This window comes from Lampris incognitus, chromosome 20 (assembly GCF_029633865.1).
Source record: "Lampris incognitus isolate fLamInc1 chromosome 20, fLamInc1.hap2, whole genome shotgun sequence".
In the NCBI taxonomy this organism is placed as follows: Eukaryota; Metazoa; Chordata; class Actinopteri; order Lampriformes; family Lampridae; genus Lampris; species Lampris incognitus.
The window spans coordinates 2,114,309-2,141,015 of record NC_079230.1 but is presented as its reverse complement, the minus strand read 5'-3'; the positions used below and the strand labels follow the sequence as shown (position 1 = coordinate 2,141,015).

The following is a 26,707-nucleotide window of genomic DNA, read 5'->3' as shown; positions in this document are numbered from 1 at the left end:
GTCCACATGTTCAGTGTGGCTGTAGACGATAATATTTTGTCCCGAGTTGCCCTGAACAAAGTGCCAGTGGCTGTGATTGATTTACTCATCTAGACCAGTGTTTCTCAACCCAGTCCTCAAGGACCCCCTATCCTGCAGATTTTCACTGTAACCCTGCATAGGGAGCCCTGCTTGTACTTACTCGACCAATCATCTCGCAGCACTTAATTATGCAAGGTGTGCAACGTCTGACATAATTCATTGCTGACTGGTTGAATAACTACAAACTGGTACCTATTCAGGGTTGCAAAGAAAATATGCAGGATAGGGGGTCCTTGAGGACTGGGTTGAGAAACACTGATCTAGACTGACGACTGGTCTGACTTAACTGAAATAAGCAGAATAAAATTCCAATGGCCAGAAGGTTGATTGAGTTATCAGGTAAATTTTACCTCGTTTTTCATTGTAGCCTCAAACAACAACATGTGTGATTGAGATGGTAACTACAAACCAAATGGAGGCATCCGGGCCTACAGTCTAATCTAACTGGATTTGTGTTTTATAAATTTGTTTAACGTGAAAAAAGTGAATTTTCTCTTTGTGATGGTCCACATTGAGGAGTTTTAAAAGTTAAGAGTCGGGAATCAAGAAAGGAACTAAAAAAAATCGTAACAATTCCACAATGAAGCCACCAAGTAAAGTAATGATATGTGTTTTAAACAATACACAGTATAATAAAAGTGTGTGTATGTACAGCAACTTGTTGGTAAGAGCACTGAAATAGCGATCACTCGTTTTTGACTGTGAATGTGTTGATAGATTTTACCAGCAAAGATATCCCCTTACGGCCCCCAAACTGCAATGAATTCTGGGTAATGGCCATAGCTACAGGTCGCATGGTTCACTTAGATTATGAGTTCATGGCCCACTATGATTGACAAGAGAATTTGTTTTATGTGTGTGTGTTTTAGACAAATGGGAGACAGCGATGATGAGTTTGACAGGAGGAGGCGGGACAAGTTCCGGAGAGAGAGAAGTGACATGGAGCGCTCCAGAGAAAGAGAGGACAGGAGGAGAGATGACTGGTGAGCAAACACAATCACAACACACACTCATACACACACCCTGTAACTTTACATACTCATCTATGTCCATAATACACACACTTAAACCCGTCCAGACAGAGAGATGGTCGTCATGTAAATATGCTTGCTGAGTGTCTTGATGCATGCTCAATAATCCAGGTAAGAAATCACAGAAAGTTGAATCAGTTCATCAGGACACAACATTTAGTGGGAGAGACATTTCATCACTCATCTAAGTGACTTCGTCAGTCTCAGCTGACCAGGTAACCCCAACCTTATAAACAGCACAGTTGCATAACGACCAAAACCCACAATCGGTTTCATATACACATATATTGTCCAGTCATGCTTTCTCCAGCTCAAGCTAATCTCCAAAATTAAGTCATTTTTTATCAATTGCCGATCTGCAAAAAGTTGTACATGCTTTTATCTACCCTCGGCTTGGCTATTGTAATACACTTTATTCTATTATCAGCAAGGGCTCCCTGCACCGTCTACAGCTGGTACAAAACGCCGCTGCTCGGCTCATTACCGGGATAAAGAGGCATGACCATATCACTCCTATGCTTGCCTCCCTACACTGGCTCCCAGTTGTATTTCAAATTGATTTTAAAAATGTTATTGCTCACTTTTAAGGCTTTAAATGATCTTGCTTCTACATATATTTGTGATTTATTGCCCTGTGATGGCCTGGCGGCCTGTCCAGGGTGTCTCCCTGCCTGCCACCCAATGACTGCTGGGATCAGCTCCAGCATCCCCACGACCCTGACAGCAGGATAATTGGTTTGGATAATGGATCGAATAGATGACCTGGTATATGCCCTCTCCACCATTAATATCTGCAGATGGAGCCCTGCTGGTTATTCCTAGGTCTCGGTTTGTCACAAAGGGTGATCGGGCTTTTGCTGTTAGAGTTCCCATACTATGGAACCCTCTTCCTGTTGCGCTAAGACACACCAAGTCTCTAGCTTCTTTTGAATCTCATCTTAAAACTTTTCTTTTTATGAAAGCTTTTACAAATGTTTGATATTTGTTTTTATTATAGTTTTTATTTTTACTCTTATTTGGTCTTACTCTTCTTTTTGCCTTGTGTAATTTTCTTTGTAAAGCACTTTGTAACATCGTGTTAGAAAAGTGCTATATAGATCCGCGGTGGTGTAGCGGTCTAAGCATCAGCTTTGTGTCGATGCAGTTGCCCACTGGGGACCGCAGTTCACGCCTCGGTCTCGTCAGATCCGACTATGGCCGGACTCAAGGAAGCAGCAATAATTGGCAACGCTGTCTTCGGGAGGGGGCGGAGTCGGCTTGTGTTCGTCACATGAATGTGTCTCTGTGTGTGTCGGAAAAAGCAGTGGTTCGGCCTGGATTCACCTTGTCACGGAAGTGGCGAGGCGTCTCCTTCGAGACTGCCGGTCGGAGAGATGCAGTTGGCGAACGCATACAGTACGAGGGTGGGAGTTTGAATTAAAATAGGGATCGATTGGCCACTAAATTGGGAGAAATGAGAAATAAAAAAAATTTAAAAAGAAAAAAGTGCTATATAAATACTTATTATTGTTATTATATAAAAATTGCCGTGGCTGTTAATTAGAGTTAAAATGGCCGTGTTTACGATTCGCAGAGGATTGGGGAATAGTTGCAATCACAACATTGTAAGATGGTGACAGATGTACTCTTAGCACACACACACACACACACATCCACACACCCATGGCGCAACACAGGAGAGCTAACAGGTCAGGCCAGAACTCCACAGTCTACACCATCTACAGGCCGGTGGCCACTCTTTCAAGGATGAGGATGTGCACATCCTTGATAAGGAGGAATGCTGGTTTGAACGGGGAGTCAAAGAGGCCGTCTATGTGAAGAGGGAACGATCATCCCTGAACCGAGGGAGGGAGGGAGGGCGCTAAGAGTACATCTGTCACCATCTTAACAATGGTGTGATAGCAACTATTCCCCAATCCTCTGTTAATAGTACACCTGGCCATTTTAACTCTCATTAATGGTCATGGCAATCTGCATATGAAACCGATCGCGGGTTTCAGAATCAGAAACACAATTTGTCATTATATGTCGGTCATAATGCAACTGTGCTGTTTATAAGGTTTGGGGTACCTGCAGTCAGCTGATACTGACAAAGTCACTTAGATGATGATGAAACGTGTTTCCCACTGAATGTTATGTCCAGACGAACTGATTCAATTTTGTGGGATGCTTGCTGAGCATGCCCAGAATGAGCACAGTTCACCTTTGACTAAGCCAGTCAACATTTCACTCAACTCTGTGTGTGTGTGTGTGTGTGTGTGTGTGTGTGTGTGTGTGTGTGTGTGTGTGTGTGTGTGTGTGTGTGTGTGTGTGTGCACGTGCAGGGAGTGGGAACGGGGCAGAGAAAGGAGGCGGGATTATGAACGCGGTCGAAGAGAGAGATTCTCCCCACCGAGGCACATCAGCCCCCAACACAAGCGCATGAGGAGGGACTGGTAAGACTTTCTGTGTGTGTTGTTATTTTGCGCACTACAGAAGTAAACCTTCTACTAGTATTGTATGATGTAAACATTTTTATTTCCCTTGAAATCAAAAGGTCTTGTCTCTAATTTTTTCCTTTTTTTGGGGGGGGGGAATAGATACCTCTCAAGCTGTACTCAGTTGGAGGTAGACATTTGTTTATTCCAGTAATGTACAATAACAGACTCTTTTTCCACTCGTAAGGTCAAGGTCCATATTATTCCTAAATCAAAACATGTTTCCATGTCCTTGTGTCTTTCTCTCACCAAAATGAAGTTTAGTTTAAATGGTTTCAGTTCAGATGATAGTTTTAAAACTCTGTGTTTCTAGGGATGACCACCGAGGGGAGCCCTACCGTGGTGGCTATGACATGCCATATGGTGGGGGTGGGCCTCCTTTTGCGGGGGTGGGCCCTGGGGGGCATCAGGGCTGGCACCCAGACCTGCCACACATGCACCCGCACCATGGTGGTCATCCCCTACAGGCCAGGTAGGCTAGTATACTCACAGACACACTCACCATCCATAGTAAGATGTCGCAATTTAAACTCTTGGATATAATTTGATGAAATGAATCGTGTCAGATATTGAAAGGTAAAATATACCTGAAACTCTGTCTCCCTCTACCTCTCTCTCTCTTTTTCTCTCTCCTCCAGACTTGGGATGGTAGACCCAGACATCCCCCCTCCCGGCCCCCCCACCATGAGAAGCTTCAAGGTAAGATCTGGATTTCAGTTAATCACAGGTAAAGGTGGGAAGTTAACTTTGAGTTAACAGCTCCACAAAAGCAGCAGTTATGGATAACTGGTCTCACAGACACTGTTCAGCCAGAGTTTCCTAATCCACATGTAAAAGGGCCAGTGTTTGTGACAAATAGACAAGCTAACCTTGACATGAGTTTTGTGTCTCTGTCTCGCTTTGTCTCACTCTCTCTAGGATTTCTTGCTCAGTATGGAGGACAGTGTAGATGAAACAGAAGCAGTAAAGAGATATAACCAGTACAAACTGGACTTCAGACGACAGCAACTACAAGACTTCTTCCTGGCCCACAAAGACCAGGAGTGGTAGGACACACACACACACACACACACAGTAGCATGTAATTTCACAAACATCAGCACGTTTACACACACCTGAGTAATCTCCTGAATACTGTCACACAGATTAATTTAAACCTTTCTGTTCTCATAGAAACTTTTTTTTTTCTGGTTCAAAAAGACATTTTATTCGCTCTGTCTCTCATTTTCTTTGTGTCTTTATTTAATATGTCCCACTGTGTGACACCTCTCGCTAGGTTTCGTTCAAAGTACCACCCTGATGAGATCGTGTTGAGGAAAGCAGAGTCTCTGTCTGCCCTGAAGACCCGATTGGGTGTCTTCCTCTTCCTGATGGAAAATGGCTGGCTAGAAAATGTGTCACTTGACATGGACCATGCCCCTGCCATCATCAAACTACTGGATGCAGGTAAAGGGAGTGTAGTTTGTCTTTCTTTCTATATGGGACTGTTGCCATGGTGAGAGAGATTAACTTCAGATGGACAGGTGACTCTAGTTCCCGTTTATACAAGGACCAGAAGCATATTCTAAATGATCAGTACTGGCTGAATCAGGCCCAATCAAATTCTGATCCATTGTTTACTTTACCCCATTGCGTTCCGTCTACGCCAGCTGTGATAAACAGACGTTATCCACAGCTTGCAGCAGCAAGACTCATGTTAAGTTGATAAGCAGCTAAAAAGTATGGAACTACTTCCAACTGGAAAAGTAAAGCAGCCTAACACCCACTTGTAATGTCTGCATTACCAGTGTTTCATAACTCGCTACTTTCAACATAACCATTGTAATAATGTTTTGATCATTATTTTGTTCAAATAAAATGACTAAGGGAAAATGACAAGTCAGTTTTATTTGCATAGCCCAATATCACAAATACAAATTTGTGATATTGGGCCCGGATTTGACCCGGATTGGTTTGGAGGCAAAAGAAGAAACTTGATCGGACCCCTAATATCTAACACCACTACTATTGTACTACTACTGTTGCTGTTATACTATTAGAACTACTGTAATACTACTACTGCTATTATACTTTCTCTCTCTCTTCTCCATCGTTCTCTGTCTCTTGCCCAGCTGTCATTAAGATGGAGGGGGGTACGGACCATGATCTGCAGGTGTTGGAGTTGCCCTCTGCTACCACGGTGACAGGTGGGGAGAGGGGAGGAGTGGGGGACAGGGTGGAGGGAGGTGCGAGTGGAGGAACTGGTCCGACTGTTACTGGTTCTACTGGGACCAGTACTGAAGAAGCAGCTGGTGAAGGTAGCAGTAAGAAAGATCCAGAAAAGGTATACTTTAGTTACTTCAGAGTGACTTTTGGATTTCTTTGTTTCTGTTTACTGGTTGTAACACGGTAATAGAGGAATATCATTACTCCACAAAGGTATTGCTCCATTGTTGATGTTCTACAGCAACATTTGATCGATAAAAAACTGGCATTTGGTCACTAATTTGATTTATAATGTGTGTATTAGCGATGGGTACTGAAACCCGGTATTGAACAATTACCAGTGCTAAATTATTAAAGACCGTAGTATTGATAAGCTCCGATGTTAACCGTGCTGCTATTGATTTGGAGAAATTAAGAAAGCTTCCTGTTTATTTAGGCAACATAAATGTATTCTTGCACCTTTTTTCTCACCAACTCGGTTTCTAATTTGCAGTAAGATTAAGACATTTGTCTATGATGCATTTTCGCTATTCCGATCCAGAAGAGAGACCTCCTCGGAGCCTGTTGTATGTGCGAGCTGAAGGGCGGAGCCAGCTCTCTGACACACAGAAGCACACAGCCTTCTCTTAGTGACAACGGTGGAGAGAACTAAATGGTTAAAAGTCTGGATATAGGGGTGTCTGGGTGGTGTAGCGGTCTATTCTGTTGCCCACCAACACGGGGATCACCGGTTCGAATCCCCATGTTACCACCAGCTTGGTCGGGCGTCCCTACAGACATAGTTGGCTATGTGTCGGAGTGGGAAGCCAGATGTGGTAGATATGTGTCTTGGTTGCTGCACTAGCGCCTCCTCTGGTCGGCCAGAGCACCTGTTCGGGGGGGAGGGGGGACGAGCATGATCCTCCCACGCGCTCTGCCCCCCTGGTGAAACTCCTCACTGTCAGGTGAAAAGAAGCAGCTGGTGACTCCACGTGTATGGGAGGAGGCATGTGGTAGTCTGCAGCCCTCCCCAGATCAGCAGAGGAGGTGGAACAGTGGCCGGGACGGCTTGGAAGAGTGGGGTGATTGGCCGGATACAATTGGCGAGAAAAATGGGGTGTGTAGTTATACTTCACTGAGGTTGATGCTGGCAATGCTTGTTGCCAAAAGTGCAACAAGTCTTTTGTGTGTAAGGGCAGAAACACAAGCCCTCTTTCAAAACATTAGTGAAAGTACATCAAATACAGGCAGAGAATGCAGTTTTCCACCGCCTTGCTCATATTTCATCTCTCCTTCCCCCATCCACCTCAGGTATGTTATGTGTGCAAGCAGCCTAGAGCCCACACGGAGTTAATACATTATACAAACATGGCTTATTGATTAAAAGTGATGCTTTGTCCAGACATTAGAAAATAAAGCAATGTTAATTCTGTTCTTAAGTTGTTGTTTTTTCTCGTAAAAAAAAAAAAAAGCACAAAAAGAACCGATAAGACTACCGTTAAAGTATCGGATCGATATGCAGTATCGGTAAGAGTAGTAGTACCGCTGAAATCTAAACGATACCCATCCCTAGTGTGTATATTCATTTCAATTCGATTTATTGTCATTGAAAACATTGTGCAGGCACATGTTAAAAATTAAATGAGTAAATGAGGACTACGGCTTCACCAAACAGTGAAAGGCAAACACAGTATAAGATATCTACAAACAGTATAAGATATACACAAACACAGTATGATATACACACATGAAGACCAAAAGCTGAAAATAAGTTAAAATAGAACAAGAGTACAAAATATTTAAAAATATCTACAGACATTCAGTGGGTTGCCAGGTTCAGGTGGGCAACAGCTTGGGGAAAGAAGCTGTTTTTGAGCCTGGTAGTGCGGGCTCTGAGGCTCCTGTAGCGCCTCCCAGAGTGCAGCGGGGAGAACAGTCCATGGTTGGGGTGGGTGGGATCTCTGCTGATGCTCAGACCCCTTCGAAGGCAGCGTTTGTGATAAATATCTTTTATGGCTGGGAGCTGGGTAGCGGTGATATGCTGGGCCGCCTTGACGACCCGCTGCAGAGCTTTCTGGTCTACTGAGGTGCAGTTGCCATACCACACTGAGATGCAGCTGGTCAGGATGCTCTCTATGGTGCAGTGGTAGAAGTTGGTGAGAATTTTGGGGGATAGACGGGCGCTCCTCAGCCTCCTCAGGAAATGCAGGCGTTGTTGGGCCTTTTTAACAAGGGCCGGGGTGTTTGATGTCCAGGAACGTTCCCCGCTGATGTGGACACGCTCCACTTCCACCCCATCGATGTTTATGGGGGAGTGGCTGCAGCTTCTAGACCTTCTGAAGTCCACAATCAGCTCCTTCGTCTTCTGCACATTGAGGACAAGATTGTTGGTGGTACACCATGATGTGAGCTGATGAATCTCGTCCCTGTAGGCCGTCTCGTCATTGTTGGGGATACGGCCAATGACTGTGGTGTCATCTGCAAACTTAACTATAACATTTGAAGGGTGAGTTGGCAGGCAGTCGTGGGTGAAGAGGGAGAAAGGGAGGGGGCTCAGAACACAGCCTTGAGGGGCACCTGTGCTGGGGGTCAGGGTGGAGGAGGTGTGGTCACCTAACTTAACAGACAGAGGTCTGTTGGTCAGGAAGTCCAGGGTCCAGTTCCAGAGGGAGGGGTTGAGGCCAAGGGAGAGGAGTTTGGTGGTTAGTTTGGCGGGGATGATAGTGTTGAAGGCAGAGCTATAATCTATAAACAGCATCCGGATGTATGTGTTAAGTTCAAGGTGGGTCAGAGCAACGTGCAGGGCAGTGTTAATGGCATCCTCAGTAGACCTTTTGGGATGGTAGGCGAACTGATGTGGGTCGAATGTGGGGGGGGGATAATGTTTTTGATGTGAGCCAGAACCAGTCTTTCAAAGCACTTCATGGCAATGGGGGTGAGTGCTATGGGTCTGTAGTCATTCAGACATGTCGATGTTGGTTTCTTGGAGACAGGAATGATAGAGGTGGTCTTAAAGCATGCCAGGACTATGGATTGGGACAGTGAGAGGTTAAATATAGTTGTGAAGACCTCAGCCAGCTGGTCGGCACATTCCTGGAGGACCCGACCCGGTATGCTGTCCGGTCCGGCAGCCTTCCGTGTGTTCACTCTGCGCAGTGATTCTCTGACCTCTGCGATCGATTGAGTGAGCACCTGGTTTTCTGGGTGGCTGGGGATTTTTGTGGCTGGGTCAGTATTGTCCTTGTCGAAGCAGGCATAGAAATGATTTAGCTTGTCTGGCAGGGAGGCATCATGGACAGTGGGACCGCGATTGCAGCTTTTCTGATATCTTATGTATGTGTGGAATCAAGCACATAATTCAGCACACTAGTCATAGCAAAGCACAGGAAAAAGAAAGAGGTGTGTGTTGAGAAAGTCGCACCGGAAGAAACGGAGGTCATTGTTAGCTAATCTGTAGGATCTGATCAGTTACATCAGGATACGCATTTGAAAACTCCACAGAAGTTTTGGCAAAGTATATGAGACATGGAATTAGGTTGTGGATCGGAGGAAAATAAGCAGCTACTTATTTAAATAGGTTAATGAAAAATACTGCTAAACAAGACTGTTGTTATGCTCATCTTTCAAATGGGCTGACGTTATGTAGTATCATCTATATAGGTTGGTTACATACATTTTACCTCTTAAAACCATATGCTGGCACCCAACCAGAACTTCGCTTTGCTCGCTTTATTTTTTTATCCACTGAAAATGGCAGCTGTCAGAACAGCTGTCACACGATGGACTTAAGATAACTGGTGTTTCATATCCCCGTTGATGGCAGTGCTCAGCTGTTGAAATGACCTGTTTAGCCAATAGGACTAATCAGTCCGATTCTTACTGGTGGATTATTGGTGGTTTCTCCATCTTTAAGTGTTAATCAGTTAACGTGTGTGGGTATGTTTGTTCTCTCTCAGGAGCCCGCAGACGAGGCAAAGCAAAATGGAGAAAGGGAGGAGGAGGAAGCAGAGAGAGAAGAGGAGAAAGTAACTAAGAAGGTTAGATGATTAATGACGACGTATTAGCCAGTAGAAGTCTGTTCCTCCAGGTTAAACACGTGTTAACCAGTTTTAATGTCCAGGTCTGATTCTGACTGACAGCTGTTTAAACCCCAACCCTTCCTCTTAGGGCAGGAAGAGGAAACGCAGCATGTCAGCTGACAGTGGAGAGGGGAGTGGCTCGGAGTCTGACTCCTCACACTCTGATGGAGAGAAAGATGAAGATGAGGAGAAAGAAGAGGAGGAGGAGGAAGGAGAAGAAGGTTTGAAGTAAATTTTTTTTACATGGTTTAATAGTGTTTAACTGGTCTGTTTTATTTTAGTATTCATTGTGCTTTGCTGCCTCTAGACTGGTTTGTTTATTGTTGCCTTGGACAACATCTTCACAACATATCTTTAAATTTGAATATTTGACGGTACAACATTAATTAGTCATATTTGGTTTGTGTGTTTGTGCCAGAGGGAGGACAACGCAGGAAGGAGCGTCAAAAGGAGAGGGAGAAGGAGGAAGCTCCTCAGCCTCGGCCTCTTCACCTCACCACATCCCTCTTCATGAGGAGCATTGCTCCTGACATCAGCAAGGAGGAGATTATCGCTGTCAGTACACACACGCACACAAATACATACATACTGGTGTCGCGCTTGACATCATTGCTACATTAACACTAATTTATTCATGTAGCAGATAAATTTACCCAAACTGACTTAGAAGAAGCCAAAATTAACAGATAAAGTCAAGTTTCCCAACTGGCAACATAGTGCACTTCGTAGTAGTGTAATCATATTAGTACTATACGAAGTAGTAGTAGTAATAGTTAGGGCTGGGTATTGTGGCCAATTTCCTAAATCGATTCGATTTCGATTCATAAGGCTCTAAATCGATTAATCACGATTCGATTCAGTCTGCTCTTAAATAATGAAAATGGCTCAACTCTGTGTTGCAAAATATAAATGTACTTTATTTTTTCTCTTCACCATAAACAAGTTTTAAGTGCAGACTTGTAAATTGGACAGTTTAAACTTGAACTGTAAACAAAACTGTCTTAAGTCTCAAAAGTGCAATTTTGAATTAGAAAGGAATTGCAAGTGAAAGTGTACTTGAACTGCAACATTCCATCACTGCAAATTGCATTAAGGCATTGTTTGTTAAAGTGCAAAAATAATATTATGCATCATGGGGATGACAGTTTCAGTCAGATGTTTACGTTGCACCATAATGTGGTGTGGTTCGAGCGCATGAACGAGCCACTTGAAGCCTTCGTTTTCCACTACCGAGTACAGGCGTAAATCTTTGCAAACAAAAGTTGTGATGGCCTCTGTTATCTTTATGGCCCGCGGAGACTCGGCTGGTAATGTTAGTGAGTCCCTCGGTTTCTTTTGTTTTGCCCCGGACGGCTTGTTGTCGGAAGCTAACGTTAGCGTAGTGCCATACCATGTCAAGTGGTTCCTGAGGTTTGTAGTATTTCTACAATAACTGACCTCCGCTTGGCAGATCTTGCAAACCACTTTGGTTTTATCCAGCTCTTTGTCATTTGTTGTTTTAAATCCGAAATGGTTCCAGACATCAGACTTCAGTTGGGACGCCGGCTTGCTGAGTGGAGTTTTACCTGCATCGGCCATTTCGTGTGTGCGCGCTCGTGTGCTTGAACATCAACGTGACGTAACCGCGCCGCTGCTTCATCACGTATGAGACTACTGGGGGGGAGGGGGGGGAATCGATCTCATGCCCTGTGAATCGATATTGCAAAATTTAAATGAAATCGATCCAAAATCGATTGAATCGATTTTTTTTACCTAGCCCTAGTAATAGTACATTTATATCATGGACAACGTTGCACATCGAGTGCTTTAAGTGTAGGTTCTCCTCAGAGCATCAAGACAGCATGGAAAGACAGCATACTGCTGACATTATGTCCCTCTAAGTTAATGTAATGACCTCCCTAATTTGACCTACCCAATCGTCACAAAACGTTGAACATGTGTTTCATCATTGTCATCGTTGTCATTGTGTGGTTTTCAGCTTCTGGTCATGTATGTTGTCTTAAATAGTTAGACAACAATCAGACGACAGCCGACAGTAGATACAGCCGACAGTAGATACAAACACACACTGTCACACACAACGGAGGACATGGATATTGTACTGTCTGTTGGTAGATACAAACACACTGTCACACAACGGAGGACATGGATATTGTACTGTCTGTTGGTAGATACAAACACACTGTCACACACCACACACAACGGAGGACATGGATATTGTACTGTCTGTTGGTAGATGCAAACACACTGTCACACAACGGAGGACATGGATATTGTACTGTCTGTTGGTAGATACAAACACACTGTCACACACCACACACAACGGAGGACATGGATATTGTACTGTCTGTTGGTGACGGTCTTCTACCAGCTTGTTGTCACGTCTGCTTGTTAGACACAACAGCTTGACTTATCCAAAGGAGTTGAATCAAGTGCAACTGGACGAATGAAAACATTCACAGACAACAGCTTGACTTCTTCCAACTCAACACTACCTGCCACCTTCTGCATGTTAGTCTTTAAGTCACTCATCATACATCCCATACTATATCTGGATTAATGCCTGTGTGTTTAGTTGTGTCGCAGGTATCCAGGCTTCCTGCGGGTGGCGCTGTCTGACCCCCAGCCTGAGAGGAGGTAAGATACCTGCAATTAATCAAATTAAAAACATGTCCTTTTTCTGTATTTTGTTGTCCCTGTCAGGCGGATAGCTTAGAGGTGGGTTACGCATTTGGTAGTGTGTGAATATGTGTCTGGTCTACGGCTAACCCCGCAAGCTACTGGACATATCAGCCTACTTTTTTATTTTTTTGGGCAGGTATGACTGTATGATGAAGAACTTCTCATGGTTGCAGTGGTTCAAAACCGTTGGAACATATTTGTCCTCGCTATCGCTGCTCCCTCTCTTCAGGCACTTTCTAGCTCACTCGACCCCGCTGCTCTCTGCTGCGGCCCGATCTGAGTCGAGGCAGTGACACGATCAGAAGTTACTGAGTATTGTCCGCGGTGGCGTAGCGGTCTAAGCATCGGCTCTGTGTCGATGCAGTTGCCCACTGGGGACTGGGGTTCGCGCCCCGGTTTCGTCAGATCCGACTATGGCCGGACTCGATGAAGCAGCAGTCATTGGCAGCGCTGTCTTCGGGAGGGGGGCGGAGTCGGCTTGTGTTCGTCACGTGAGTGCGTCTCTGTGTGTGTTTCGGAAAAAACAGAGGTTCGGCCTGGAGTCGCCTTGTCACGAAAGTGGGGAGGCGTCTCCTTCCAGACTGCCGGCCGGAGAGATGCAGTTGGCGAACACATGCAGTACGAGGGTGGGTGTTTGAATTAAAATAGGGATCGATTGGCCACTAAATTGGGAGAAAAAAGGGAAAAATCAGACATACATTTAGAAAAAAAAAAGTTACTGAGTATTTTAGGGGCGTCCGGGTAGCGTAGCGGTCTATTCCGTTATCTACCAACACGGGGATCGCTGGTTTGAATCCCCGTGTTACCTCCAGCTTGGTTGGGCGTCCCTACAGACACAGTTGGCTGTCTGCAGGTGGGAAGCTGCACCTGGTCGCTACCTAGCGCCTCCTCTGGTCGGTTGGGGCACCTTTTGGGGAGGGAGGGGGAACTGGGGGGAGTAGCATGATCCTCCCACGCGCTACGTCCCCCTGGTGAAACTCCTCACTGTCAGGTGAAAAGAAGCAGCTGGTGACTCTACATGTATGGGAGGAGGCATGTGGTAGTCTGCAGCCCTCCCCGGATCAGCAGAGGGGGTGGAGCAGAGACCGGGACGGCTCGGGAGAGAGGGGTAATTGGCCAAGTACAATGGGGGAGAAAAAAAAGGGGAAAACAAAACAAACATTTATTATCCAAAAACTGTCAAAGTTATAAAAGGACAACTTCCTCTAGGTTGCAGTCATCACAGGAAGTGTTGCATATTAATGTTGCTGAGTCAGCCACAGTTGTGATTCGTACAGAACCACTGAGTGGTTACATCATATATTTTTTTCTACTTTCTGCGCTCGTTTTACACATCAAAACGATGTCTCTTACTGACCGTGGTAAGGTAGACAACGAGCTGCAACCCACGTTTCACCAAAACAAGCCGTCCTCTGAGCTGGACAGATAACATTGCTCTTCATGTACGGCTGTGAGACAAGTGTGCAGGGACCGTCTAAAAAGTGCAACATCGAAAAAAGATGCTACAAAAATATTCAATAACTTCACTCTTATACAGTGTAGTGTCCCCACATCAGTAACTTCACTCTTATACAGTGTGGTGTCCCCACATCAACAACTTCACTCTTATACAGTGTAGTGTCCCCACAACCACTCCCCACATCAACAACTTCACTCTTATACAGTGTGGTGTCCCCACATCAACAACTTCACTCTTATACAGTGTAGTGTCCCCACAACCACTCCCCACATCAATAACTTCACTCTTATACAGGGTAGTGTCCCCCCAACCACTCCCAACATCAATAACTTCACTCTTATACAGTGTGGTGTCCCCACAACCACTCCCCACATCAATAACTTCACTCTTATACAGTGTAGTGTCCCCACAACCACTCCCCACATCAATAACTTCACTCTTATACAGTGTAGTGTCCCCCCAACCACTCCCAACATCAATAACTTCACTCTTATACAGTGTGGTGTCCCCACATCAACAACTTCACTCTTATACAGTGTAGTGTCCCCACAACCACTCCCCACATCAATAACTTCACTCTTATACAGTGTAGTGTCCCCACATCAATAACTTCACTCTTATACAGTGTGGTGTCCCCACATCAATAACTTCACTCTTATACAGGGTAGTGTCCCCACATCAATAACTTCACTCTTATACAGTGTAGTGTCCCCACAACCACTCCCCACATCAACAACTTCACTCTTATACAGGGTAGTGTCCCCACAACCACTCCCCACATCAATAACTTCACTCTTATACAGTGTGGTGTCCCCACATCAACAACTTCACTCTTATACAGGGTAGTGTCCCCACATCAATAACTTCACTCTTATACAGTGTGGTGTCCCCACATCAACAACTTCACTCTTATACAGTGTAGTGTCCCCACAACCACTCCCCACATCAATAACTTCACTCTTATACAGTGTAGTGTCCCCACATCAACAACTTCACTCTTATACAGTGTAGTGTCCCCACAACCACTCCCCACATCAATAACTTCACTCTTATACAGTGTGGTGTCCCCACATCAACAACTTCACTCTTATACAGGGTAGTGTCCCCACATCAATAACTTCACTCTTATACAGTGTGGTGTCCCCACATCAACAACTTCACTCTTATACAGTGTAGTGTCCCCACAACCACTCCCCACATCAATAACTTCACTCTTATACAGGGTAGTGTCCCCACAACCACTCCCCACATCAATAACTTCACTCTTATACAGTGTGGTGTCCCCACATCAACAACTTCACTCTTATACAGTGTGGTGTCCCCACATCAACAACTTCACTCTTATACAGTGTGGTGTCCCCACATCAACAACTTCACTCTTATACAGTGTGGTGTCCCCACATCAACAACTTCACTCTTATACAGTGTGGTGTCCCCACATCAACAACTTCACTCTTATACAGGGTAGTGTCCCCCCAACCACTCCCCACATCAACAACTTCACTCTTATACAGTGTAGTGTCCCCACAACCACTCCCCACATCAATAACTTCACTCTTATACAGTGTAGTGTCCCCACATCAATAACTTCACTCTTATACAGTGTAGTGTCCCCACATCAATAACTTCACTCTTATACAGTGTAGTGTCCCCACATCAATAACTTCACTCTTATACAGTGTAGTGTCCCCACAACCACTCCCCACATCAACAACTTCACTCTTATACAGGGTAGTGTCCCCCCAACCACTCCCCACATCAACAACTTCACTCTTATACAGTGTAGTGTCCCCACATCAATAACTTCACTCTTATACAGTGTAGTGTCCCCACATCAATAACTTCACTCTTATACAGTGTAGTGTCCCCACAACCACTCCCCACATCAACAACTTCACTCTTATACAGTGTAGTGTCCCCACATCAACAACTTCACTCTTATACAGGGTAGTGTCCCCCCAACCACTCCCCACATCAACAACTTCACTCTTATACAGTGTAGTGTCCCCACAACCACTCCCCACATCAATAACTTCACTCTTATACAGTGTAGTGTCCCCACATCAATAACTTCACTCTTATACAGGGTAGTGTCCCCACATCAATAACTTCACTCTTATACAGTGTAGTGTCCCCACAACCACTCCCCACATCAACAACTTCACTCTTATACAGGGTAGTGTCCCCACAACCACTCCCCACATCAATAACTTCACTCTTATACAGTGTGGTGTCCCCACATCAACAACTTCACTCTTATACAGGGTAGTGTCCCCACATCAATAACTTCACTCTTATACAGTGTGGTGTCCCCACATCAACAACTTCACTCTTATACAGTGTAGTGTCCCCACAACCACTCCCCACATCAATAACTTCACTCTTATACAGGGTAGTGTCCCCACAACCACTCCCCACATCAATAACTTCACTCTTATACAGTGTGGTGTCCCCACATCAACAACTTCACTCTTATACAGTGTGGTGTCCCCACATCAACAACTTCACTCTTATACAGTGTGGTGTCCCCACATCAACAACTTCACTCTTATACAGTGTGGTGTCCCCACATCAACAACTTCACTCTTATACAGTGTAGTGTCCCCACAACCACTCCCCACATCAACAACTTCACTCTTATACAGGGTAGTGTCCCCACAACCACTCCCCACATCAACAACTTCACTCTTATACAGGGTAGTGTCCCCACAACCACTCCCCACATCAACAACTTCACTCTTATACAGGGTAGTGTCCCCACAACCACTCCCCACATCAACAACTTCACTCTTATACAGTGTGGTGTCCCCACATCAACAACTTCACTCTTATACAGGGTAGTGTCCCCACATCAATAACTTCACTCTTATACAGTGTGGTGTCCCCACATCAATAACTTCACTCTTATACAGGGTAGTGTCCCCACAACCACTCCCCACATCAATAACTTCACTCTTATACAGTGTGGTGTCCCCACATCAACAACTTCACTCTTATACAGTGTGGTGTCCCCACATCAACAACTTCACTCTTATACAGTGTGGTGTCCCCACATCAACAACTTCACTCTTATACAGTGTGGTGTCCCCACATCAACAACTTCACTCTTATACAGTGTAGTGTCCCCACAACCACTCCCCACATCAACAACTTCACTCTTATACAGGGTAGTGTCCCCACAACCACTCCCCACATCAACAACTTCACTCTTATACAGTGTGGTGTCCCCACATCAACAACTTCACTCTTATACAGTGTGGTGTCCCCACATCAACAACTTCACTCTTATACAGTGTGGTGTCCCCACATCAACAACTTCACTCTTATACAGTGTAGTGTCCCCACAACCACTCCCCACATCAACAACTTCACTCTTATACAGTGTAGTGTCCCCACAACCACTCCCCACATCAATAACTTCACTCTTATACAGTGTAGTTTCCCCCCCAACCACTCCCCACATCAACAACTTCACTCTTATACAGTGTAGTTTCCCCCCCAACCACTCCCCACATCAATAACTTCACTCTTATACAGTGTGGTGTCCCCACATCAATAACTTCACTCTTATACAGTGTAGTGTCCCCCCAACCACTCCCCACATCAATAACTTCACTCTTATACAGGGTAGTGTCCCCACATCAACAACTTCACTCTTATACAGTGTAGTGTCCCCACATCCACTCCCCACATCAATAACTTCACTCTTATACAGGGTAGTGTCCCCACAACCACTCCCCACATCAATAACTTCACTCTTATACAGTGTGGTGTCCCCACATCAACAACTTCACTCTTATACAGTGTGGTGTCCCCACAACCACTCCCCACATCAACAACTTCACTCTTATACAGTGTGGTGTCCCCCCAACCGCTCCCCACATCAACAACTTCACTCTTATACAGTGTAGTGTCCCCCCAACCACTCCCCACATCAACAACTTCACTCTTATACAGGGTAGTGTCCCCCCAACCACTCCCCACATCAACAACTTCACTCTTATACAGTGTAGTGTCCCCCCAACCACTCCCCACATCAATAACTTCACTCTTATACAGTGTGGTGTCCCCCCAACCACTCCCCACATCAATAACTTCACTCTTATACAGTGTGGTGTCCCCCCAACCACTCCCCACATCAACAACTTCACTCTTATACAGGGTAGTGTCCCCCCAACCACTCCCCACATCAATAACTTCACTCTTATACAGGGTAGTGTCCCCAGAATCACTTGGCACATCGATGGTCTGTTTGTTAGTCTACAGCACTTAATTAATTCCTTTGTAGAAGAGTGGCTGTTGAACATTTTCATTTTTACCAATAAAAATTCCCCAAAACTATACAAAGCAAATTTTTCCAAACTAAGTGTTGTCTTGACTTGACTGTATGACTACGGACCTCTCGTGATTGTAGTGATTCAGAACCTTTGGAAAAACCTGAGATACACCGCAGTTGTTTGCTAACTTGCTGAGGAGTCCCCACACCAAAGAAGGGGCGATACGCAGGGAGTACCTCCGTATTTTCCCTTCTCCCAGTAGGTGAAAAAAGGGGTGGTGTGTCACCAAGTCTGAGGACAGGAGAAGGGGATTTACCTCTGGCGGGGATGTGCACTCTTCTAAAGTATCGGTCCAGAGAAGCTCCTAAATCAGTGTGGCAAGCGTCTTTAGTCCCGTTAGAGGAAATGGTTTTCAGTTCTCAAGGTTCAAGGATAGGACACCTGTCTGAACAGATCCTGAAGCAAGTGTGTGTGTGTTATGGTGTGTGTCAGGTTCTTCAGGCGTTGCTGGGTCACCTTCGACCGCAGTGTAAACATCAAGGAGACATGTTGGACCCTTCAGAATATCAGGGTAACGCACTGTCCTCATATCACATTTTATCAACCATTTCTATTCACATCCCAAAAGACAGAAATTCTGAGTGTCTCCCCCTCCCTGGCTCTGTCGCTCTCTCCCCCCTGTGTGTGTCTGTCTCTCTCCAGCTCAGGGACTGTGATCTGTCTCCAGTAGTAAACAGAGACTTGGCCCGTCGGGTTCGGAATGTAAATGGTTTGACTCACCACAAACCGGTTGTTCGCAATGACATCAAACTGTCTGCACGGCTTGTGCACACACTGGACCACCGGGGGAAGCTGTGGGGAGGGGAGGTAGGGCGGAAGTGCACACACGAACACACGCCAGCGTCCGTAATCTGTTTTAGGCCTTGATTTGATTTTAGTGATTAATTAACGTAGACGGAATATCCAGATAGTTGGTTTGAAAAATGCGTAGAAGAGCCAAAGCTTCCTGGATGCTACATCATGGTGTGACCGATTGTTATACAGTCTGATGCAACATGAAAACTTTAGCGCCCTCCTGTTGAGAGCCGCTGTGTAAAATCCACTGGAGGGCGTCCTTTAGAAGGAGTAGACAGCAGGCTAGACGGCACCTACAGTCAGTTCAATTCAAGAGCTTTTTTGGCGTGAATGTTTCAAGAACAATGTTGCCAAGGCATCAGCGTGAGTCAGTACACAATAACAGTAAGGTGAACGTTAACACAACATGACGATTGCTGTACAGTGTGCTCTGTGTGTGCTCTGTGTGTGCGTGTGCTGTGTGTGTTTAGGTCACTCACTGTCCATGTTGATACATACTGGGTTAGCAAGATAAGCCCTGTCTCCTTCTTTAAGCTCCTCCTGTTAAAGTAAACCTTCCTTATCACACTGAATGTTCCACATTGTAGGAGGACGGCATTGGTCCAGCACATTTTTATGAAGGTTCATCTTTTGTCCTCGTTTTTTTTTTTTTTTTTTGCTTCCCCCCTTCATGTTCAGATGCCGGAGTCCAACCCTGTCCTGAAGAACATCACAGACTACCTCATCGAGGAAGTCAGTGCGGAGGAGGAGGAGCTAACTGGTGTCACTGGTACCAACGACTCCTCTGACAACAAAGACCCAGCCTCCTCTGAGGTCACCGTGGAAACTGACGACAAGCTGCTGAAGGTGGGAGGAGCTAACTCGGTACCTCTTGTGTGTGTGTGTGTGTGTATGTATGTGTGTTTGTGCGTGTGTGCGTATGAAGGTTCTGGACAGACTTGTACTTTTTTAATCTTGTTCATTCAGTAGACTACTACTGAATACACACATAAACTGTGCGTGCGCGTTTGTGTGTGCGTGTGTATGTATGTGTGTGTGCGCGTGCACGTGTGTGTGTGTGCATGTTTGTAGGTTCTGGACAGACTGTTGTTGTACCTGCGTCTGGTTCATTCAGTAGACTACTATAACTTCTGTGAGTATCCAGCTGAAGATGAGATGCCTCATCGCTGTGGGCTGATTCATGTACGGGGACCACTACCAGTCAGCAAGATCTCTGCTGCCGAGGGTAGGCACACACACACACACACACACACACACACACACACACACACAGACACACACACACACACTCTAGTCCCCTCTACCAGACCAAATTAACCTGTTTTCAAAGCTTCAGGTTTGTCATGTAGTACTACCAAGTACCACCAAGTGCAGTCAGAAGTCTTTAGTGTAAGTTGAAGGTCAAGTATAGAGTCAGAATGTAGACGATAATAGAAATGGGAGGTTATCTTTCTTAATTCTCCTCACATTCTTTCTGTGGGGGACTGTAGAATTGTGTGGTTTGAAGAAGGCTTTAAGAATTGAGTGCTGAGAATGGAGCAGCAGATGTCCATATAAACAAATACAATATAAATGTACACCGTGCTGTTAAAATCATTTCAGGAAATGTGACCAAACTAAGAGGTTCTCCACATGGAGGTTTGCTATACTGACTGTCGTCTTCATTCTTTCGGTCAGTGTCTCCTGGTTTTAGATGGTGTTTGTAGTATGAACCTGTATACTGTTGGGTAAGTTGGGTAAGAGTAAGTGGGCACATGTTTTTTATTGGGTCTATGTAACAGGTTGACTGTCTCATGAGGGTGGAGACGATGTCTTCATGTGCTTTCTTTACTGTTTAGTGTCAGAACACATGTTAACGTGTGTATGGGTCTATGTAACAGGTTGACTGTCTCATGAGGGTGGAGACGATGTCTTCATGTGCTGTCCTTACTGTTTAGTGTCAGAACACATGTTAACATGTGTGTATAGGTCTATGTAACAGGTTGACTGTCTCATGAGGGTGGAGATGATGTCTTCATGTGCTGTCCTTACTGTTTAGTGTCAGAACACATGTTAACGTGTGTATGGGTCTATGTAACAGGTTGACTGTCTCATGAGGGGGGAGACGATGTCTTCATGTGCTGTCCTTACTGTTTAGTGTCAGAACACATGTTAACATGTGTGTATAGGTCTATGTAACAGGTTGACTGTCTCATGAGGGTGGAGATGATGTCTTCATGTGCTGTCCTTACTGTTTAGTGTCAGAACACATGTTAACATGTGTGTATAGGTCTATGTAACAGGTTGACTGTCTCATGAGGGTGGAGACGATGTCTTCATGTGCTTTCTTTGCTGTTTAGTGTCAGAACACATGTGAACATGTGTGTATAGGTCTATGTAACAGGTTGACTGTCTCATGAGGGTGGAGACGATGTCTTCATGTGCTGTCCTTACTGTTTAGTGTCAGAACACATGTTAACATGTGTGTATAGGTCTATGTAACAGGTTGACTGTCTCATGAGGGTGGAGATGATGTCTTCATGTGCTGTCCTTACTGTTTAGTGTCAGAACACATGTTAACGTGTGTATGGGTCTATGTAACAGGTTGACTGTCTCATGAGGGTGGAGACGATGTCTTCATGTGCTGTCCTTACTGTTTAGTGTCAGAACACATGTTAACGTGTGTATAGGTCTATGTAACAGGTTGACTGTCTCATGAGGGTGGAGATGATGTATTCATGTGCTGTCCTTACTGTTTAGTGTCAGAACACATGTTAACGTGTGTATGGGTCTATGTAACAGGTTGACTGTCTCATGAGGGTGGAGACGATGTCTTCATGTGCTGTCCTTACTGTTTAGTGTCAGAACACATGTTAACATGTGTGTATAGGTCTATGTAACAGGTTGACTGTCTCATGAGGGTGGAGATGATGTCTTCATGTGCTGTCCTTACTGTTTAGTGTCAGAACACATGTTAACGTGTGTATGGGTCTATGTAACAGGTTGACTGTCTCATGAGGGTGGAGACGATGTCTTCATGTGCTTTCTTTGCTGTTTAGTGTCAGAACACATGTGAACATGTGTGTATAGGTCTATGTAACAGGTTGACTGTCTCATGAGGGTGGAGACGATGTCTTCATGTGCTGTCCTTACTGTTTAGTGTCAGAACACATGTTAACATGTGTGTATAGGTCTATGTAACAGGTTGACTGTCTCATGAGGGTGGAGATGATGTCTTCATGTGCTGTCCTTACTGTTTAGTGTCAGAACACATGTTAACGTGTGTATGGGTCTATGTAACAGGTTGACTGTCTCATGAGGGTGGAGACGATGTCTTCATGTGCTGTCCTTACTGTTTAGTGTCAGAACACATGTTAACATGTGTGTATAGGTCTATGTAACAGGTTGACTGTCTCATGAGGGTGGAGATGATGTATTCATGTGCTGTCCTTACTGTTTAGTGTCAGAACACATGTTAACGTGTGTATGGGTCTATGTAACAGGTTGACTGTCTCATGAGGGTGGAGACGATGTCTTCATGTGCTGTCCTTACTGTTTAGTGTCAGAACACATGTTAACATGTGTGTATAGGTCTATGTAACAGGTTGACTGTCTCATGAGGGTGGAGATGATGTCTTCATGTGCTGTCCTTACTGTTTAGTGTCAGAACACATGTTAACGTGTGTATGGGTCTATGTAACAGGTTGACTGTCTCATGAGGGTGGAGACGATGTTTTCATGTGCTGTCCTTACTGTTTAGTGTCAGAACACATGTTAACATGTGTGTATAGGTCTATGTAACAGGTTGACTGTCTCATGAGGGTGGAGACGATGTCTTCATGTGCTGTCCTTACTGTTTAGTGTCAGAACACATGTTAACATGTGTGTATAGGTCTATGTAACAGGTTGACTGTCTCATGAGGGTGGAGACGATGTCTTCATGTGCTGTCCTTACTGTTTAGTGTCAGAACACATGTTAACATGTGTGTATGGGTCTATGTAACAGGTTGACTGTCTCATGAGGGTGGAGATGATGTCTTCATGTGCTGTCCTTACTGTTTAGTGTCAGAACACATGTTAACATGTGTGTATAGGTCTATGTAACAGGTTGACTGTCTCATGAGGGTGGAGATGATGTATTCATGTGCTTTCTTTGCTGTTTAGTGTCAGAACACATGTTAACATGTGTGTATGGGTCTATGTAACAGGTTGACTGTCTCATGAGGGTGGAGACGATGTCTTCATGTGCTGTCCTTACTGTTTAGTGTCAGAACACATGTTAACATGTGTGTATAGGTCTATGTAACAGGTTGACTGTCTCATGAGGGTGGAGACGATGTCTTCATGTGCTTTCTTTGCTGTTTAGTGTCAGAACACATGTTAACGTGTGTATGGGTCTATGTAACAGGTTGACTGTCTCATGAGGGTGGAGACGATGTCTTCATGTGCTGTCCTTACTGTTTAGTGTCAGAACACATGTTAACATGTGTGTATAGGTCTATGTAACAGGTTGACTGTCTCATGAGGGTGGAGATGATGTCTTCATGTGCTTTCTTTGCTGTTTAGTGTCAGAACACATGTTAACGTGTGTATGGGTCTATGTAACAGGTTGACTGTCTCATGAGGGTGGAGACGATGTCTTCATGTGCTGTCCTTACTGTTTAGTGTCAGAACACATGTTAACGTGTGTATGGGTCTATGTAACAGGTTGACTGTCTCATGAGGGTGGAGACGATGTCTTCATGTGCTGTCCTTACTGTTTAGTGTCAGAACACATGTTAACGTGTGTATGGGTCTATGTAACAGGTTGACTGTCTCATGAGGGTGGAGACGATGTCTTCATGTGCTGTCCTTACTGTTTAGTGTCAGAACACATGTTAACGTGTGTATGGGTCTATGTAACAGGTTGACTGTCTCATGAGGGTGGAGACGATGTCTTCATGTGCTTTCTTTGCTGTTTAGTGTCAGAACACATGTTAACGTGTGTATGGGTCTATGTAACAGGTTGACTGTCTCATGAGGGTGGAGACGATGTCTTCATGTGCTGTCCTTACTGTTTAGTGTCAGAACACATGTTAACATGTGTGTATAGGTCTATGTAACAGGTTGACTGTCTCATGAGGGTGGAGACGATGTCTTCATGTGCTTTCTTTGCTGTTTAGTGTCAGAACATCAGAGAACATGTGTGTATAGGTCTATGTAACAGGTTGACTGTCTCATGAGGGTGGAGACGATGTCTTCATGTGCTGTCCTTACTGTTTAGTGTCAGAACACATGTTAACATGTGTGTATAGGTCTATGTAACAGGTTGACTGTCTCATGAGGGTGGAGATGATGTATTCATGTGCTTTCTTTGCTGTTTAGTGTCAGAACATCAGAGAATGTGTGAGGAGCGTCTGGCTCATCTGCTCTCTTCCTCTGAGAACGTCTCTGAAGAGGAAGCAGTCAGACTGGGCAAGAAGGATGCTGACCAGGAGGTAAAACCTGTCTTTGTCTTTCTGTCTGTTCCTGTGCCTGTCATTCTGTATGTGTCGGTGGCTGGTTGTCTTTTTGTTGGTTGGCTGTCTGTATGTCACAGGGTTACTGCTCAGGGTTATCCTGTAAATTAAAGTTGTTTTTAATCTGAATAAATTATATTTTACTGTTAACATACACTGATCAGTCAGAACATTAAAACGACCTGAAGCCACTGCAGTCAGGGAATACCGTTGCCGTGAAGGGCTGTACTTGGGCTGTCTGCCCCAATGTTTAGGTAGGTGGCACGTGTCAAAGTAACATCCACATGAATTCTAAGACCCAGGGTTTCCCCAGCAGAACATTGCTGAGAGCATCACACTGCCTCCGCTGGCTTCCCTTCTTCCCATAGTGCATCCTGGTGCCATCTCTTCCCCAGGTAAACGACGCACACATACCCGGCCATCCACATGATGTAAAAGAAAAGGTGATTCATCAGACCAGGCCACCTTCTTCCATTGCTCCATGGTCCAGTTCTGACGCTCAAGTGCCCATTGTAGGGGCTTTTGACGGTGGACAGGGGTCATCATGGGCACTCTGACAGGTCTGCAGCTGCACAGCCCCGTACGCGGCAAGCTGTAATGCACCGTATGCTCTGACACGTGTCTGTCATAGCCAGCATGAACTTTATCAGCAATTTGAGCTACAGTAGCTCTTCTGTGGGATCAGACCAGACAGGTTAGTCTTCGCTCTCCGTGCACATCAATGAGCAGCCTTGGGCGCCTATGACCCTGTCGCTGGTTCCCGGGTTATCCTTCCTTGGACCATTATTGGTAGGTACTGACCACTGTGAACCTGGAACACTTCACAAGACCGACAGTTTTTAAGATGCTCTTACCCAGTCACAATAGTCATCACAATTTGGCCTCTGTCAAAGTCGCTCAGATCCTTACACTTGCCCATTTTTCCTGCTTCCATACATCAAGAACTGACTGTTTACCTGCTGCCTAATATATCCCACCCCTTGACAGGTGCCATGGTAACAAGATAATCAATGTTATTCACTTATCTGTCAGTTGTTTTAATGTTTTGGCTGATCGGTATATGAATTCTAATATATTAATGTGTCAGAACATTTAGCAGTACTTGTATATTAATGCATGCATTTTTATCGATTCTACTGTCTTAATTGTGGTGTATCAGAATCATCTTTATTTTGCCATGTATATTTACACATACATGGAATTGGACTCTGGTTTAGTGGCTCTCAGTGAAGAGAATGAGAGAGAGAGAGAAGGTTGGATGATGTGAGGATAGTGAATCAGGAAGTGCAGTGGATTAACAAGGAGGAAGTGAGGGCAGCTATGAAGAGGATGAAGAGTGGAAAGGCAGTTGGTCCTGATGACATACCTGTGGAGGCATGGAGGTGTTTAGGAGAGATGGCAGTGGAGTTTTTAACTAGATTGTTTAACACAATCTTGGAAAGTGAGAGGATGCCTGAGGAGTGGAGAAGAAGCATACTGGTACCGATTTTCAAGAACAAGGGCGATGTGCAGAACTGTAGCAACTACAGAGGTATAAAGTTGATCAGCCACAGCATGAAGATATGAGAAAGAGTAATAGAAGCTAGGTTAAGAGGAGAGGTGACGATTAGCGAGCAGCAGTATGGTTTCATGCTACGAAAGAGCACCACAGATGCGATGTTTGCTTTGAGAATGTTGATGGAGAAGTATAGAGAAGGCCAGAAAGAGTTGCATTGTATCTTTGTAGATTTAGAGAAAACATACGACAGGGTGCCGAGAGAGGAGGTGTGGTATTGTATGAGGAAGTCAGGAGTTGCAGAAAAGTATGTAGGAGTGGTGCAGGATACGTATGAGAGAAGTGTGGTGAGTTGGTTTGGTTGGAATGGTGAGGTGTGCGGTTGGAATGACAGATGGGTTCAAGGTGGAGGTGGGATTACATCAAGGATCGGCTCTGAGCCCTTTCTTGTTTGCAATGGTGATGGACAGGTTGACGGACAAGATCAGCCAGGAGTCTCCATGGACGATGATGTTCGCGGATGACATTGTGATCTGTAGAGAGGGAGTGCAGTAGAGAGGTGAAGAAGAGAGTGCAGGCAGGGTGGAGTGGGTGGAGAAGAGTGTCAGGA

At 44.9% G+C, this 26,707-nt stretch overlaps 1 protein-coding gene across 1 annotated transcript in view; it reads left to right on the top strand.

Moving 5' to 3' along the window:
* Window positions 1-26,707, top strand: part of LOC130130572 (serrate RNA effector molecule homolog) — a 50,457-nt gene that overhangs the window by 827 nt on the left and 22,923 nt on the right. The window contains exons 2-17 of the mRNA XM_056300289.1: window positions 951-1,064; window positions 3,437-3,547; window positions 3,903-4,061; window positions 4,228-4,288; window positions 4,508-4,635; window positions 4,866-5,035; window positions 5,701-5,912; window positions 9,730-9,810; window positions 9,941-10,073; window positions 10,271-10,407; window positions 12,428-12,489; window positions 18,763-18,841; window positions 18,973-19,137; window positions 19,804-19,971; window positions 20,197-20,350; window positions 24,469-24,581. Coding sequence (XP_056156264.1) covers window positions 955-1,064; window positions 3,437-3,547; window positions 3,903-4,061; window positions 4,228-4,288; window positions 4,508-4,635; window positions 4,866-5,035; window positions 5,701-5,912; window positions 9,730-9,810; window positions 9,941-10,073; window positions 10,271-10,407; window positions 12,428-12,489; window positions 18,763-18,841; window positions 18,973-19,137; window positions 19,804-19,971; window positions 20,197-20,350; window positions 24,469-24,581 — 2,043 coding nt within the window. The 5' untranslated portion in view covers window positions 951-954. The remainder of the gene's footprint in view (window positions 1-950; window positions 1,065-3,436; window positions 3,548-3,902; window positions 4,062-4,227; window positions 4,289-4,507; window positions 4,636-4,865; window positions 5,036-5,700; window positions 5,913-9,729; window positions 9,811-9,940; window positions 10,074-10,270; window positions 10,408-12,427; window positions 12,490-18,762; window positions 18,842-18,972; window positions 19,138-19,803; window positions 19,972-20,196; window positions 20,351-24,468; window positions 24,582-26,707) is intronic.